General features: G+C 39.2%; 1 protein-coding gene across 2 annotated transcripts in view; it reads left to right on the top strand.

Moving 5' to 3' along the window:
* Window positions 1-1,865: 1,865 nt before the first annotated feature.
* usp25 (ubiquitin specific peptidase 25) overlaps window positions 1,866-15,468 on the top strand; it is a 35,512-nt gene continuing 21,909 nt past the window's right edge. Inside the window, exons 1-7 of one of the 2 annotated variants that reach the window (XM_070982598.1) lie at window positions 1,866-2,123; window positions 8,330-8,407; window positions 9,067-9,211; window positions 9,584-9,707; window positions 11,572-11,734; window positions 13,047-13,133; window positions 14,678-14,815. In XM_070982598.1, coding sequence (XP_070838699.1) covers window positions 2,082-2,123; window positions 8,330-8,407; window positions 9,067-9,211; window positions 9,584-9,707; window positions 11,572-11,734; window positions 13,047-13,133; window positions 14,678-14,815 — 777 coding nt within the window. In that variant the 5' untranslated portion in view covers window positions 1,866-2,081. The remainder of the gene's footprint in view (window positions 2,124-8,329; window positions 8,408-9,066; window positions 9,212-9,583; window positions 9,708-11,571; window positions 11,735-13,046; window positions 13,134-14,677; window positions 14,816-15,468) is intronic. The other variant, XM_070982599.1, reaches the window with a different exon arrangement.

Genomic DNA, 15,468 nt, shown 5'->3' with positions numbered 1-15,468 from the left:
TCAATTACTAATTAACTATCAAAAGTATAAATAATCATTAAACAGAAGGATAGAATGATTTTTTTTTTTTTATCACCAGTGTGTGTACATGTAAACAACATTTCACTGTTTGCTGGTCAATGTGATGCTGATATTGACTCTCAGCTTTCACTCTGAAATACAAATGGAAATACTCAAATAAAGTACAAGTACCTAAAAAGTGTCCATAAGTACAGTTCAGAGCATTTGTTCAGTTACATTCCACCAATGATAAATAGTAGCTCAGCAGTTTTGTTTTGGAAGCTGTGGAGGTGATCTGCATCTTAATCTGAATACTTACTCTGCATTTCCAACTTAAATCAAATGTATTGAAATTGGAGACCAGGTCAATAATAGAGTGGAAGCTCCACAAGTTTGAGCTGTTGTTAGAGCTCCTCCTGGAGGCCGAATGATTGTTTTACCCTTAAAGGAACTGAAGATGAGGAGCAGGTGGTAACAGTTGAGCATTTGGTGTAGGTGTGATGAGGGGCACATGCGACAGGGTTGTGGAAGCTTTTATCTGTCTTCATGAAATGGCTTTTTGTGTAAAAACGGGAAAAATCAGTTAACAACACACTACAACCCCTCTTTACAGCACCATCCCCTCTGTCTTTCTACTCTTCTCATCATGTCGCCTCACCATAGCTATAAGGATATTTAGAACTGAACAGAGTACTGACATAGCCTCAGTATCACCTGAGGGCACATTTTTTTTTATGTTATATCAAATCATCAGTCATTCTATAAATTGTGAACACAAAATGTTACAAGAATCAGTAGCAGTTAATTCTCAGTAATAGTCTACTCACAATTAGCTGTGGTGTCTATCATTAAAAAATTAATGGATCAGTTCTCTTTGAATTTTGGTATATGTTTCTAATATTATCATGCTGAGTTGACTACATCTCACAGAGCAGGCAATATGTGGGTTTGTTTTCATTCTTCATGTAATTCAGTTCAGAATGGTATTGGATGGATCATTTGCCTTGAAGTTAGACTTGTCTTACTGAACAAAAGAGAAACAGACAATAGACACAACTTATCAAAAGATGTAAGGCAAGTTAGATGGTTAGCGATACACCTTGCTTGTCTGTACAATGTAACAGTGTTCATAAATGTAGGATTATATCCACATGTACTTATAAATAGGTCTGTGGTAGTGAGATTTTGATTGATTGAATATGTTTGAGTCTCATAGTTTCCATTGCACTCAAATATACCCAAACAGGATTTATCCAAACATGGACAAACTATTGCATGCATGGTTAGGTTTCTCTCTAATATCCTCCTAACATTTTAGATCAATTTCAAAACTAATTTCCAGTTTTTTATTTTTATTTATTTATTTATTTTTTTTTTTTTTTAATGAAAATAAAATTCTTTATGGTAGTAGTTGGAAGTATAATCTGATTTTTTTTTTTCTTTTCTTCCTTCAGAAGATCATGGGTACTGCAGCGTATATACATATTTAGAACAGAGACGTCAAGGGACAACAAGCAAATAAAAGGTCAAATGAGAAAATTGTACCAAAAACAAAAACCTACACACATTAAATATTGAAGGCACAAAATGCATTTGCAAATGTCATTGCGTTTGTATTATTCCAGACACAACTGCTCGTATGAATGTTATATTCTACCAAGATAATTCAAAGATTAATAAGGTTAAGTGCGTAGATTTGTTCATGTCATGGTCATGAAGATCAAACAACACACGTTTACAGCACAGCACAAATCCAGGAAAGATGTGATGAATGGTGAAATCGAAAATATGCCAAATTTTTGTGATTATTACTTTTGATCCATGATTTCGTAAAGTCTGAGCCGTGACGTAAATGAGGTTCAGACAGACGTGAGTAATCGATCCCAGATCTCAGGCAAGCCAGAGCAATGTTTTCATGCCTGCTGACGACCTGTGCTAGTCACTCTGCCATGGCGCCCGTAATGTCACTGAATAAGGAGGGGACATCGTAGCATCGTGTTTTAATTCGCTTTAGTGAAAATTATCACGTGCGTTTTGCTAATCCTGGTTTGAATTTAATTACATTTATCTCTAAACCCGCCATGACCGTGGAGCAGAATGTCCTCCAGCAGCATTCTCAGAAGGTAAGCTTACAGAAGCTAACTTGGTGGCTAGCTAACTTTAGCCTAACTCTATAGCTACATAGTTTTAGGGCTGGAAGTACTTGCAGAGACAGCTAGCCAGCTGCTTGGCTAGTGGGGTTAACCTCTATTTGTCGTTTTATTTGGATCACGAGGCACCCTTTGGCAATGTACAGTTACTAAAGCGCAAGTGCATTTATTTCAGCTTGGCCTATCGTTATGCTACGCAAAGCGCTATCCAATATTTTGCTAGCTGTTAGCCAACGTTAGCTAACGGTACCACGTAAAGTTAAGTGAAACCTTGACGCTGTGTGCGCAATATGTGCCCATAACGATAGTTAGCAGTTCATACGAATTAATACGAACGATACTTCCCTTAGTAATGTTAGCACCCTGAGCTAACTGTGTCGTCAGTTGAAATAAACAAGGCCAAGTGACAGTATCAGATTTAACGTTATCGTACGTGTTGTCAACTTCGTAGTATAGAATAAGCACATTTTTATATTAGCAGCCTGCTGAAGACATTTGATGATGTAAGTGACCACCAACAACAGTGTTTAGTTATTAGTGGACACTGCGTTCTTGTGTGTGCCAATGATTCCTGAGCTAGTGATCGCATAACTTATTCGATATCTTTGTTTACAAAGTATGAGTAGCGGTGAAGGCAGAATCACTGCCGAGTCTCGATGCTTGGCGGAGGTCGAGTCGCCAGATAGCAAGCCAAGTGTATGATGGTTCATTACCGAGAAGGCAGAGTGTTACGTTATATTTGATTATGCTCTCGGTTTATGAAAGTGTAAGTTATCAAGGGTCGATTCTGTTGCTTAGCCTCCTGTATGGGATGTACTCCATAACCATCATACCCAGCATTACATGGCCCTGGTTACTTATGTAACCATTTGACTCGATGTTCCTAAAACGTAGGTTAGATGTTTGCTCTGCTCGTCTATCTTAAAAGAAATAAGAATTTTGCATAACTGTTATGTAATCACAGTCATGTTTCACCACACTGCAAACAATTCAGTACCTTTGTTCTGCAGCATATACCCACTATGTTAAATCAAATCGGACATAGGTCACTTGCCTAAAAAAAAATACAAGCTCGTAGTATGAGGTGACTATCTGATGGGGTTATGACAGTCTGGAGCATAGGCAGAAAATAATACTTAGCCTGCCGTTGATGACTCAAACTTAAAAGTAGCAGTGTAACACAAACCCTATTATGCAGTCTGACCTTTTCAGGGACTGAAATGAAACCATGATTAACAACAGTGGCAGTAAAGATGGGCTAAAATTCTCAAATATATTTTTGATTCATTTTAGTCCAGTACATACTATTTAACATTTGTAAATAAATACAAATAGCTTTCCCTGAGTTCTATACTGTTTTCACAATAGTATGCATACAGAGCTGTTCAGATTTGATTTGTTTTGATGCTGCACAAGTGTGTTGTGGGATTTAGTTGCAGTCATTACAGTTGTGCTCCATCATTAGAGTGCTTCATAAGAGCAGGCTGTGGTGAAGTTTTCATGTAATGACTTGTACTCATGAGATGAGGTCATGTTGAAGGACTTCTACTCCGGTCCATGCAATTTGTTTTTGTTTTCAGCCCTTTCACATGCTTGTACAAAGCAGCAGTGAGTACCAGGTAGTAGATTCACTGGGAATACCCTGTCTGGAGCCTACTATAAAAAACCAAAGTTGTTCCCTGTGTCATGCACAGATTTATGTGGTGTTATTCACAAGATGCCTCTGAATGGCTGATGACCAGTGTGACAAGCACCCATGCCAGACATATCACATGAAAATGAGACATGTCTGTCTGTCTGTCTGTCTGTCTGTCTGTCTGTCTGTCTGTCTGTGTGCACGTGTGTGTGTGTCAGAGTAACCGCCCTTGTGGTTGACTTGACCCAAATCTGTCACAGGTGTAACTTCTTTCATATTGCACTGACACTGCCATCCTCCATGCCAACAAACCTGCGTACACTGTCATCATGTTTACTTGTCTCCAGTGGTGGAAACATGGCAAAATGTAAAGGATTACAATTCTATGAATGCCGTAGTAATGAAGCGCTTTAAGAGCTCCACACAGGAAACCACCATAACAGTATTGATCTGCTCAGATTGAAGGCTATGGGTAAAAGATGGATTTTCTTCAGTGTCAATATATCATTACAAATATTGATCAAAACTGTTAAAAGTCCTGAAAGAAAAGTGTTAATGAGGCCATGTATTAATGCATTCTGAAAGTTTCTCTCTTTGAGTTGTGTGTTTCTTGTAAATTAGCCCTCATCATCAAGGCCTCCACTGCAATATTTGTCGTTCTCTGCCATGACATATCAGATAAGTCATAGTAGCACCTCTCAAAGTTTCGTAGAATACAGTGTCGTATTGTCATTTACCACTATATTGCTGTGACCTAACATGCTACATGCGTGTTAAGCTCACTGCTGAGTTGTGTATCTTTGTCTTTCGAACCGTGAGCATGGTCACAGACAAATTGGGTTTAGTTCATTATTTATATGCTGTTACTCTAACAAAGGCGTGAACTTTCTTTTCACTTTGTCCAGTGACTCTGTGAAACAGTTGCCCCTGGGATTTAATAAAGTACTTTTGCTTTTGAAAGCTCACAGAAAATCATGTAGCTGTTAGCAGGATTGGAGTCATGTCTCAGAGTAGGTACAGAACAGCTTCCTCTGGGCTGGAAGAATAGAGTGCCTTACTTCAGGAGTCAGATACCACAGTAAGACAGATGCCTACAGATGTCTTCCTGATGTTTTCGACTGAGCTGTCAGTGCTCAGTTGTGAATGCAAGTTTTTCCATTCCTGATTATAAACACTCTCCAAGAAGTTCACTTCTTTTTTGAATTCACATTTGTTAGAGACCAGTGTGGTCGTCGTCCCTCTGAGCTAGCATCTTCGAACAATTAAAGGAAAATCATTGATTGGTTTGTGTCCAAAGTGTGTGACTATTGAATTTATAATGGAGTAATCTATACATTTAGTATTGTGGCACTAGACATACATTTTTAATCACAGTCAAATGAGAGACTCCCATTATTTCTAAGGCACACACAATCTGAAAGTACTTGTTTTTGGTGGATGACTGACAACCCTGATCTGGACGACTTTAATTTATTTAACCTTTATAGTGATTCTGATTTCTTGTGGATGTGCCAAGCAAAAGGCTGACACAAACCTCCTCTGTGATCAGCAGTTTTTCTGTCTTAAAACAAAGCCCACCCAAATTAGACTTTAGCCAACCTGAAATTACATCCAGTTTACTTTCTAGTCTCTTGTGTGATATAATTATGCACAGGGCTTTGGACTTCCAATTTGTGCTGTTTGCTGTGACTACTGTTGCATCAAAACGGTAAAACTTTTATTTTTATTTTTTTGTCACTTAAATTTTGTTGTATTTTCAATAAGGAGAAACATAACACAAGCAAGAACAGCACAGTCCCACAACACCGTTGCCTAGCACCATGAAATCCAGAATATTCAAGTACTTAACAATCTGTATCACAGGTTGTGGACAGAGGTTCTTTATACAATGCTAAGTAGCATGCCAGAGGGTTTCCATGTCCACGCCTACCACAATTGGCAAGTAAATGGAACTTTAAAAATAAATAAGGGCTGAGGAGACGGAAATCACCAACACACTCCTTATTCCAACCAGTGTCTGGTCCATTTTGCCCATCTCACAATGTATAAATCATATTTTAATCTCAAGAGGAAAGTCAGTCTTTCCATCTCATGTAATTCTTTCATGATTTCAAGCCAATCATCTGTTGTCCGTGGATCAATCTGTAACCATTTATCTGTAACATATTGCTTATTTAGCTGTTGCAGTTATTATTTTCAAAAGATACTTAGTATTTCTTGTTATTCCTTCAGGCAGATTGCCTAAAGAAAGTGTTAAAAAAGTAAAACAGATGTGCCCTCCTATAATATATTGCATAATTCTCCAAATACTTTCCCAAAATAAATGTATCCTCGGGCAGCTCCAAAAAATGTGTTAGTGATCTGCCTCGTAATCCCCACAATTTCTCCAACAAATATAGCTTGTTGGTGACAAATATGACTTCATTTTAGGAGTGATTAAAAAAAACAAATATGGTTCTTCAAACAAAATTCATGGCAATACATAGAGCAAGATGTATGTAGTTTCACACATGTTCTCCCTTTGACCTGATATTTTCTCATTTATTTCTGCCTCCCACCCATCCTTGATATAGTTTGTGGTAATTCCCCTAACTTGTGTAATTCCCAGAGAAAATTTTGAAACTATCGATGTGGAATTACCAGAGTATGCCTTTGACATTAATTGTATTAGGTTAGTAGATTCAACCTTATTGCTTCCAATTTCTTTTAAGAAGTACTGGTGTTGTATTTTTCTCTTAGAGAACATGTTCTTTTCCATTATATTTCCTTTTGCAGTAATACCTTTATTTGTCTAGCATTTAAATCTAGAATCCATACAATTTGGCTTAAAATCCGTATCATGTGTGACGCATCTGTTTTTTAAACTGGGGAGACAAACCACATCAAACCAAGTATGTAAGGTAAGTGAGGTGATGGTGTTCAAGTGGTCTTGATAAGCTAACACTGGTTTATGATCTCCAATCAATGCTTGAACTGGGACACCTTTACATTCCCTCTCTAATTCCTTCCATTTTGCCTCATATTGATTATCAAACCAGAAGGCTATGGTTTTTAATTGGCCAGCACAATAATAGTCCCTAAGATTAGGTAACGACATACCACCTCCCTCCTTACTAATAGTTAATGTACTAAATTTAATCCTTGGTTTCCTTCCATTCCTAATAAACCATGAGATTAGTTCATAATCAGTCATGAAATTGACTGTTTGGAACTTTGATAGCTAATGACATAAATAAATATAACAATCTCGATAAAATAGACATTTTTATGGTCTCAGTTCTTCTAAAGATTTTCAGATCTTCTAAAACCCTTAATTTTAATGCTTGATATCATAACTTATGTGCACCAGCTGTGACTGCTCACTTTCCCAATCTGCCAGCCAGCTGCCATTTTAGTGGTTGAACCAAGAGTGTAATTTCCAAGTCAACACACTGTTATTTTGGAACCCTGACAGCAAGTAATGTGTTGGACCTCTGCAGAATGTGGTTGGAGGTTATGAAGGGGGTTGATTTGACATCAGTGTAAACAAAATTGTGTCTGTTTGTCAGTGTGGTGTAAGGCCATGTTCACACTGGGGTTGATTAGAGACTTTTTTTTTTTTCCCCCAGTTCTGAGGCCATTTCATCTGAGAGTTCAGTACTATTGGTGAATTTCAATATCTGATGTTTCATTCAAGTGCAGTCTCACCTTTGTCATTTCACATTCATAGTGCACATCCATATACATGGATGAAAGGCTGTGATATTTGTGTGGTGCTGCTGCTGCTGCTTTATGACATGGCTTGCTCCCAAGCATGACTGGTTTTCATTGCCTGTTGCCATGGATGTTTGTTGCTCAGTCAGTCTATGGTGTGTGAAAACAACCTACAGTAAGGAGTCCTAAACCAGTGAAGACCCCTTTGAACTCTCATCTGTTGCCTGCTGCACCTGTGAATTTCCAGAAAGAAGTCTGAAGGCTTCTGCCTTGGACGCTGACATTAAGTGGAGTCCCCCATTATTTATAGCACATTTATTCAAGCATGCATTGCAGGTTAAGTGTGTGAGCTAAGTCCATGCAGTCCAGCTGGGTTTGACATCACTGAGTCATCAGACTTCAGCACAGTCTTTAATAGGAACGACAATTGACCGGTCCGATTTGATACATTATCAGTTCTTCAATTTGATATTGGTTATGTTCAAGTTAGAAAAGTGTTGTTATTTGACATGAGGATTGTTTTGTGATGAATAATGCAGTTGATACCGTCGTTTGATACAAGTCAGGAGTTTCCAGAGTCTGTTTGGAGGGTGAAGCAGTGGTTGACTTCAGCATTTGCCTCCACATAAAGTGGAGTCAGATATAGTGGTGATTTCACAAAATGTGACTTTTCAGTGACTCAGTGTTCAGTGGAACACTTTTAGGAATTTTAGTCGATCAAGAATATATCAACAGACAATGATGGTGCATTGTTTTTGATCCTGTTCTAAATGACTTGCTCTTTCTCTTCCATCATGCTCTGATTTGAGGTCTTACATCCTCCTCTCTTTTTTTATTTTCTCTTCAATAGCACCAGCAGACACTACTAAACCAGCTGAGAGAGGTCACAGGCACCACAGACGTCCAACTGCTTCAGCAGGCCCTGCAGGTACATCATGAAGTGCATGCATTACAAACCATTATGTCGGAGCTGAACCATTGCATATACACGCTGTTCTCTTGTTTGTTTTTCTATCTCTTTGACACTTGCACACACGTCCTGATATTGCCTGATGCAGAGACAGTTTCTCTGTCTACAGCTGTTTTCATTTAATTCATCTAAGCACACATGGACAGCCATTTGCTCTCACAGAAGCGTCATCACATAAGACCCATGTCATGTAAGATACAAGGGGGAGGCTTTTCTACCTCAAAGCCATGTATGAGCCATTCATATAAGACTGCTGACACAGGTTAATCTCTGGTTGTCAAAGAAAGTTTAAAGTTCCAGACATGTCGCTACAAATCCAATATAATTACAGTTTTGCATTAGATGAACACCAAATAAAGTTTTTGGTTTGAGGTTTTTTGCACTCTCTTTGACAGTCTTGCTGTCTTCTTTTTTGATGAGCAGTTGTGTAACAGTAGAGTAAATTATCCTAAACAGCGGCCAGAGTCTTGAGGTCTTATCAAGAAAATAGATCTGGAAAAATAAATATGAGCCTGAACTGAAACAGGCTTCAAGGTGTAGTCGACTGTTTCTGCTAATTATTTTCCTGTGTTCCTTCCCAACTGTCTAAAGCCTCAACAAATGCATTGTTCTTTCAGGTGAGCAATGGAGACCTGGCTGAGGCTGTGGCGTTTCTGACAGAGAAGAATGCCAAGGTCCCTCAGCAAGATGAGACAACCTACTACCAGACATCCCAGGTGGCCAGTGACAGATACATCAGCGTGGGCAGCCAGGCAGACACAAGTGAGCAGCTTACTTCAACTTTTGGCAGGGAAATTCTGGAGACCTCACAGGGATGATTAAAAGAAAAAGGACACGTATCAGCTCAGTTTCATAACAGAAGCCCTCAATCTGTGTTTCTTTATTTTGATTTGAATTCATACCCTGTTTTGTGAATGTAGATTACTGTATTCACTGTGATACATCATGCATTAACACAGTTTCACAGTAAGTCCTTAAACTGGGCAATGTGCACAAACCAACTGAAAAAAAAAAATATACACACACACACACACACACACACATATATATATACCTTGAAGGTAAAATCAGTGTTCATGCAAACCAAATCATTGTATGTCTTTGTGTCTGTGTCTGTGCGTTTCCTTAATGCAGATGTTATTGACCTGACTGGCGATGATAAAGATGACCTGCAGAGGGCTATCGCCCTCAGCCTTGAGGAGTCCAATCGGGCATTCAGGGAGACAGGCATCACTGATGAGGAGCAGGCCATTAGCAGGTGGGCTCAAGATTAGTCAGCATTACTCACTGATGGCAGATAGGCCGAGAAATTCTGGCCCCACGTCTAACCAAGCAGTTAAAAAACATTTTGCAGCAAGAGTCTTACCACCTACATTCTCTTCATTTTTGCCCAGGGTGTGATGAAAATACATCTTGCAATCATTTGTGTTGTGCAATGCTGAATTTTTGATCTGCAATGAAATACCAGGGATGTCCCTGAGCTGATCCTCAGCATCATTCTTGACGCAAATCCAGATGGATTTTAAAAGGCTGCTATCTGGTCACTCTACTGTGTTTTTTCCTCCTCAGTCTGCAATAACGCTCAGGTTCTACACTCCACTTGCTTCATATGCCGTGAAAATAAGAGTAATAGTTGACTATGCTGAGTAAAACTCTGACGCTGAGTAATCTCTTATCCCTCCTCTCTCTTATCAGCAAAGAGCCTTGTACAAAACATTCAGCAGATTGTATCAGCTGATGCTACTTAACATTAATTCCACGAGGCCAACATTAAACTGGCCCGTTGTTGGCTTTCAGGGTTCTCATCAGCTGCTGTGTGTACTGTCAGATCTTCCAGTAACTCCAATGGAGTGATGCATCTTCTCTCTAGCAAATCACACCACATCAGTATCAGAGGTTGCTTAGTTTGGAATCAGGACCTTCAGTATTATGATGAAGTATGAAATTCGGTGTGTCAGATTTAGTGGCTACAGTTGTTATTTCATTGTATCAGATACATATCCTGTCAACATAAAAGAAAACATAAGTATCAGATTGGACTTGGCAGATACACAATATTTAAGGATGTAGATTGGGATCTGGGCCCAAAACATCCCTAATTGTATTAATTACAACAAGGAAAGATCAGATCACACACAGTTACATAATAGTTATGTGTAACAGCAAATCATTTCTGTTAAGTAAGTAAACTGTTCAACAACCTTTCCAGCAGTCCTCAAAGAAATTTAATTTTGAAATTGTGTCTTGAATATTTTGCACATTTCCAGACTATGTTTGAGGTTTAATATCATTTGAAGTAATGTACAGTCAGAAGAGTAAAGCTAGAATGAATATTTGGACAAGTCACCACTTTAACCCTTTTAAAAGTTGAATTTTTTCCTTTCATCCAACATCCAAGGCATTGCTAATGGTCACCTACCTTGTAATACGTGTGATTAATTTATAATGACCTGATAAGAGAGAATAAAAGCCTCATGAACATTGCATTTTAACTCACAACCCTTAATATCATGTACAATATGACCTGACTGAAGCACAATACCAAGAAGCCACGATCTGACAGTTTAATTAAGCCCCATTCTGACTGGCCTGATGTGGACTGTTGAGATAAGCCCCTCTAATGGCTAACTATGTTGAAGGACATGTTGCTTTGGAGAGATGCTTGTGAGCTCTATGACTTTATTTTTTTTCTCCCTAGCACTAGTTTTCTGAGATACAGTGCAGGATAAACTTCAACTGGTGAGCCAGTGAGTGACAAGGCATTCAGGAAGGCTAATGTGCTACTGTGAAATGAACATGAAAAATTGTACATAGTTTAACATATGCACTTATGTGTATGTGTGTGTGTGTGTATAGATATATACACACACACACACACACATACATACATATGTATGTATGTATGTATGTATGTATATACACACACACACACACACACACACACACACACACACACACATATATATATATATATATATATATATATATATATATACACACACACACATACATACACACATACATACATATATAGATTCGGTGCCACGTGTTTTGTCCCACCCCCTCATTCTCTCATTCTCTCTCTCTCTCTTTTTTTTTTTTTTTTTTTTTTTTTTTGTTAGAGTTTTGGAGGCCAGCATAGCAGAGAACAAGGCAAGTCTGAAGCGTACCCACACAGAAGTATGGAGCGATTCACCCAACCCACATGACAGGAAGAGAATAGACAGTTGCCCTGTGGGGCTGAAAAATGTTGGCAATACCTGCTGGTTCAGTGCTGTCATACAGGTGGGAGCGCGCGCACACACACACACACACACACACACACACACACACACGAAAGTCATTGTCTGAAAAAAATCCAATGAAACCCTTTTCTTAAGAGCTTTTGTGCAGGTTTTTCTGATGGTGCTCTAAAAGCCCTCTTGTTCATTTGCTTGGTTTTTGTCATTCCTTCACACACTTTACTTTTCTTTGGCCTTGAGAAACTTATGAAAGCACTTGGCTTTTACAGGTCTAGACTTGCATATCTTAGTGTGTTCATATATAATTGCATGTAATTGTAATGATGCAAGAATCAGTGCTTTAATCTGCTGCAGTCATCCTAAGAAGATGTAAACAAGAGAGCTATCAAATGTTTCCATGCTGGAAAATACTGGAAATGGTGGAGAATTTTGTTGCAGCTGTCATAGAGACTTTGTTTCTTGTGTGCTGGTGGAGTCTGTGGTAGAATGTGACCTGAGCTGAAATATGCCACATGAACACTGGATACACCGTCACATGGTGCCTGGCTCCTGTGTGTACTGTAATGTAAACCCACCCTTGAGAAGAAGGCACTGCTTGAACTTGATCCCACTGCACTTGGTATTAGAACAGGAGTAAACAACTCTCTCTTTTCCTGGGAGGATGTCCACGTATTGACAACTCTCATGTTCACTTTCTGAAAGAAACAGACTGAAAAGTTGAGTTGAATATGTGCAGTTTTTGTTAAATGTAACAAAATCAAATCAAACTTCAATATTCTGGCACTTAAAGGTGATTTTGCTTGTTATGCAGTAAAACATTCCTTATTTTTTTTTAGTACTTTTATCACATGATGCAACGAGACCTGTCTACATATTATTCCAAGTAATAAGGAAATGGGTTAGGTTGAGGTCTTGTTTGTGTATCATCTATCTTTAATTTCTGTTCTGTTTAATGAAGTAAACTTGATGTAAGTGTGTGATAGATTGGCTTGCAGGGCTTTGAATTGCTAGAAGGGAGGTCTTAATGTGATTGCAGAGAACATAAGCTTTTGATTTGAAGTATGGTTTTAATTTTCAGCAAAATGTTGAAATTTGACTCAGAGTGACAGAGAAGCAGTATCTTGCACATACAGTTACTGCAGCTTGCTTGCTTTGCAGAGTGGAACACCACACTTTGTAATCAGCCTCAAGGCATGTTATGCCTGTTGGGGAGGAAGGCCTCTATCAATTAAGACAACACTACATTTTTCAGTGCAATAATCATGGGTGTTGGCTGGCATGAAAAATGGATATGGGCCAATGCTTTCCTGTCATTGAATGTTACTCACGTATCCTTGTCCCTCTTCACCCTCAAGTCTCTGTTCAACCTGCTGGAATTCCAGAGGCTGGTGCTCAACTACTCGCCGCCAGCCAGAGTCCATGACCTGCCACGCAACCAGAAGGTAAAGCACCTACCTTTCTTCCCAGGTTCTTAAAAGGGGAAAATGAGGCAGCAACAAAATCAGGGTGTGATGTCTTTATCGTGTGTGTGCAACCTCACATCAGCCCTGTTTACATCATAGCAGCCCTTCTATAGCTCATCACAGCAGCTAGCAGAGCTTAAGCTCTGAGCGTTTGACCCTCTTGGAGCTGTGAGCCACCATTCAGCAGCTATGTGATCTTGCCCTAATGTCACAGCAGCTTAGCGTTTTGCTCCTTGTGGTTCACATAACTCACTGCTAGCAAGCTGCTAGAAGTGCCAACTGTTGTGAAATGTTCGATCTGTGTTTCTCCACCAGGGCAGAAATGAACATGTGTGTGTTTTGGTTGGTCCAGGAGTTTTTCAAATTGGAGATACTCAAATTTGTCTCGCCACAGTCACGGCTACACTCGCGGAGTAGTTCTCAGCATGTTTTTTTTTTTTTTTTTGTGCCATGTTTTCCCTACTGAGTGCTCACTCAAGGGTCAGCAGTCTGTCGCTAATCTGCTCTAAGCCTCTGCTGTGGAAGTGTGGCTTGGGGCAGTCATCTCTTCATATCAGTTCCCTCGGTCCTAATCACTGACCTTTTACTTAAGTAGTGCCAGACTGCAAGATCTTAGAATCTTGCTTTTACAGCAGCATCCCAGACCCTCTAGCACAGAGAAATAAACGCTTTCTTATTATGCACTGCTAAGTCACTGTTGCGTCTGTTGTTTAGTGTGCTCTCTCCAAGCCACTGACTGTCCTCTGCCAAAGATTGTTTGTGAGTGAAACGACACATCGCTCTGTAACATCAGTCTGCAGCTGTGAGCGAGCTGTGTTTCTGTTGGTCAACAGAGTGATGACGCTTCTCTGGAGAAGTGATCCAGCTGATTGTGGCATGTTAAATACAGGAGAGTGCCACTTATACTTTCCTCTGAATCAGGATGTCCATGATTTGGATCAAGTAGTTTGTGAAAAATCATCTTTTTCACAAACTACGTTGCTCCATTGCTCATCTCATTTTCAGGTTGTAGCTGCAGATTGTGGAATTTAATTTCAAGCTTAATTAATGTTAATGCTGATTAATTCAGTAGCTACCACTAAAAACTGTAGTGTTTCTGGCTTCGCACCAAACAGCAGGTGATGAACATTTGAATTAAACACTCAAAGAGTCTTTTTTTTTCTGCCATATTACTCTTAGCTTAGGCTTTAAAATATAAGGCTGGCGATCTTCTGGTTTTTTGTTCATGTAAATAAATTCCATGAGAAAAACCAAAATCATCAATGTGTTAGTCCATCTCTCAGTATTTTCCTGCTTCCTCCGTGGCACTTACTCAGGATGTAAGTCTGTGAGAACGGGCCACAAATGCACAGTTTTGAAACAGTGCCCTTTTTTTGCACAGCTAAATAAAATAGCTGTGCGCCGTTACACTGCACTGTTCATACAGTAGTAAATAGTAGTAAAAAGTTCATTTGGTGGGATGAGGAACACTGATGTGAATGAGGTTTGATTCACTAAATTGTGGATTGTGTCACTCTGAACAGGAGCACAGGAACCTGCCCTTCATGCAGGAGCTGAGGAACCTCTTCTCCCTCATGGTGGGGTCCAAGAGGAAATATGTGGATCCATCACGAGCTGTGGAGATTCTCAAGGACGCCTTCAAGTCCAGTGAGTCGCAGCAGGTAAGCCTCTTTCTGCCATAACCTGCTCGACATGATATCATTCACGTAGTACAAGCTGTGTTCAGTGAAGAAAGCTGAGAGACAGATATGCATCCATAATGTGCATTTGAAAACACATGGCTTCACATTGCAGTTTTGGTTTGGCAGTTGCTGAGATGCTCAGGAAAGAAGGAACAACATTTAAGTCTTGTAATTATGTTTATTTATCACTCTGTGCTGCTGGGTGTTTTCCTGACAGCATTTAGGACTATGCTACTTATGTTTGTTAGCCCAGATCCAGCAACACCCAGACATTACAGACCAAACTCTAATCTTACAATTTGAAGTAAAAGTTTAGAGAAATTAGAAAGAAAAGTCCCAATATTATGCCAATGTTTTTTTTTTTTTAACACTACTTATGCTGTTGTTCATACAGTTGATCACTAAATGCTTTTCAAATACATTGGCAATCTCATGTTTTTGTGTTTGTTCTCTAGTTGTTTTTCAGTGTGTACAGTAATTGTGCTGACTTATTAGTGATAATTCAAGTCGGTTCAATTCAGTTCTATTTATAAAGCGCCAAATCACAGCAGAAGTTGTCTGGGGACACTTTCCATATAGAGCTGGTACAGACCATACTCTTCATCTGCAGAGACCCAACAATTCCCTCATGA

This window comes from Chaetodon trifascialis, chromosome 16, assembly GCF_039877785.1.
Source record: "Chaetodon trifascialis isolate fChaTrf1 chromosome 16, fChaTrf1.hap1, whole genome shotgun sequence".
Taxonomy (NCBI): Eukaryota; Metazoa; Chordata; class Actinopteri; order Chaetodontiformes; family Chaetodontidae; genus Chaetodon; species Chaetodon trifascialis.
The sequence above is the reverse complement of the archived record's forward strand: the minus strand, read 5'-3'. Positions and strand labels throughout refer to the sequence as shown.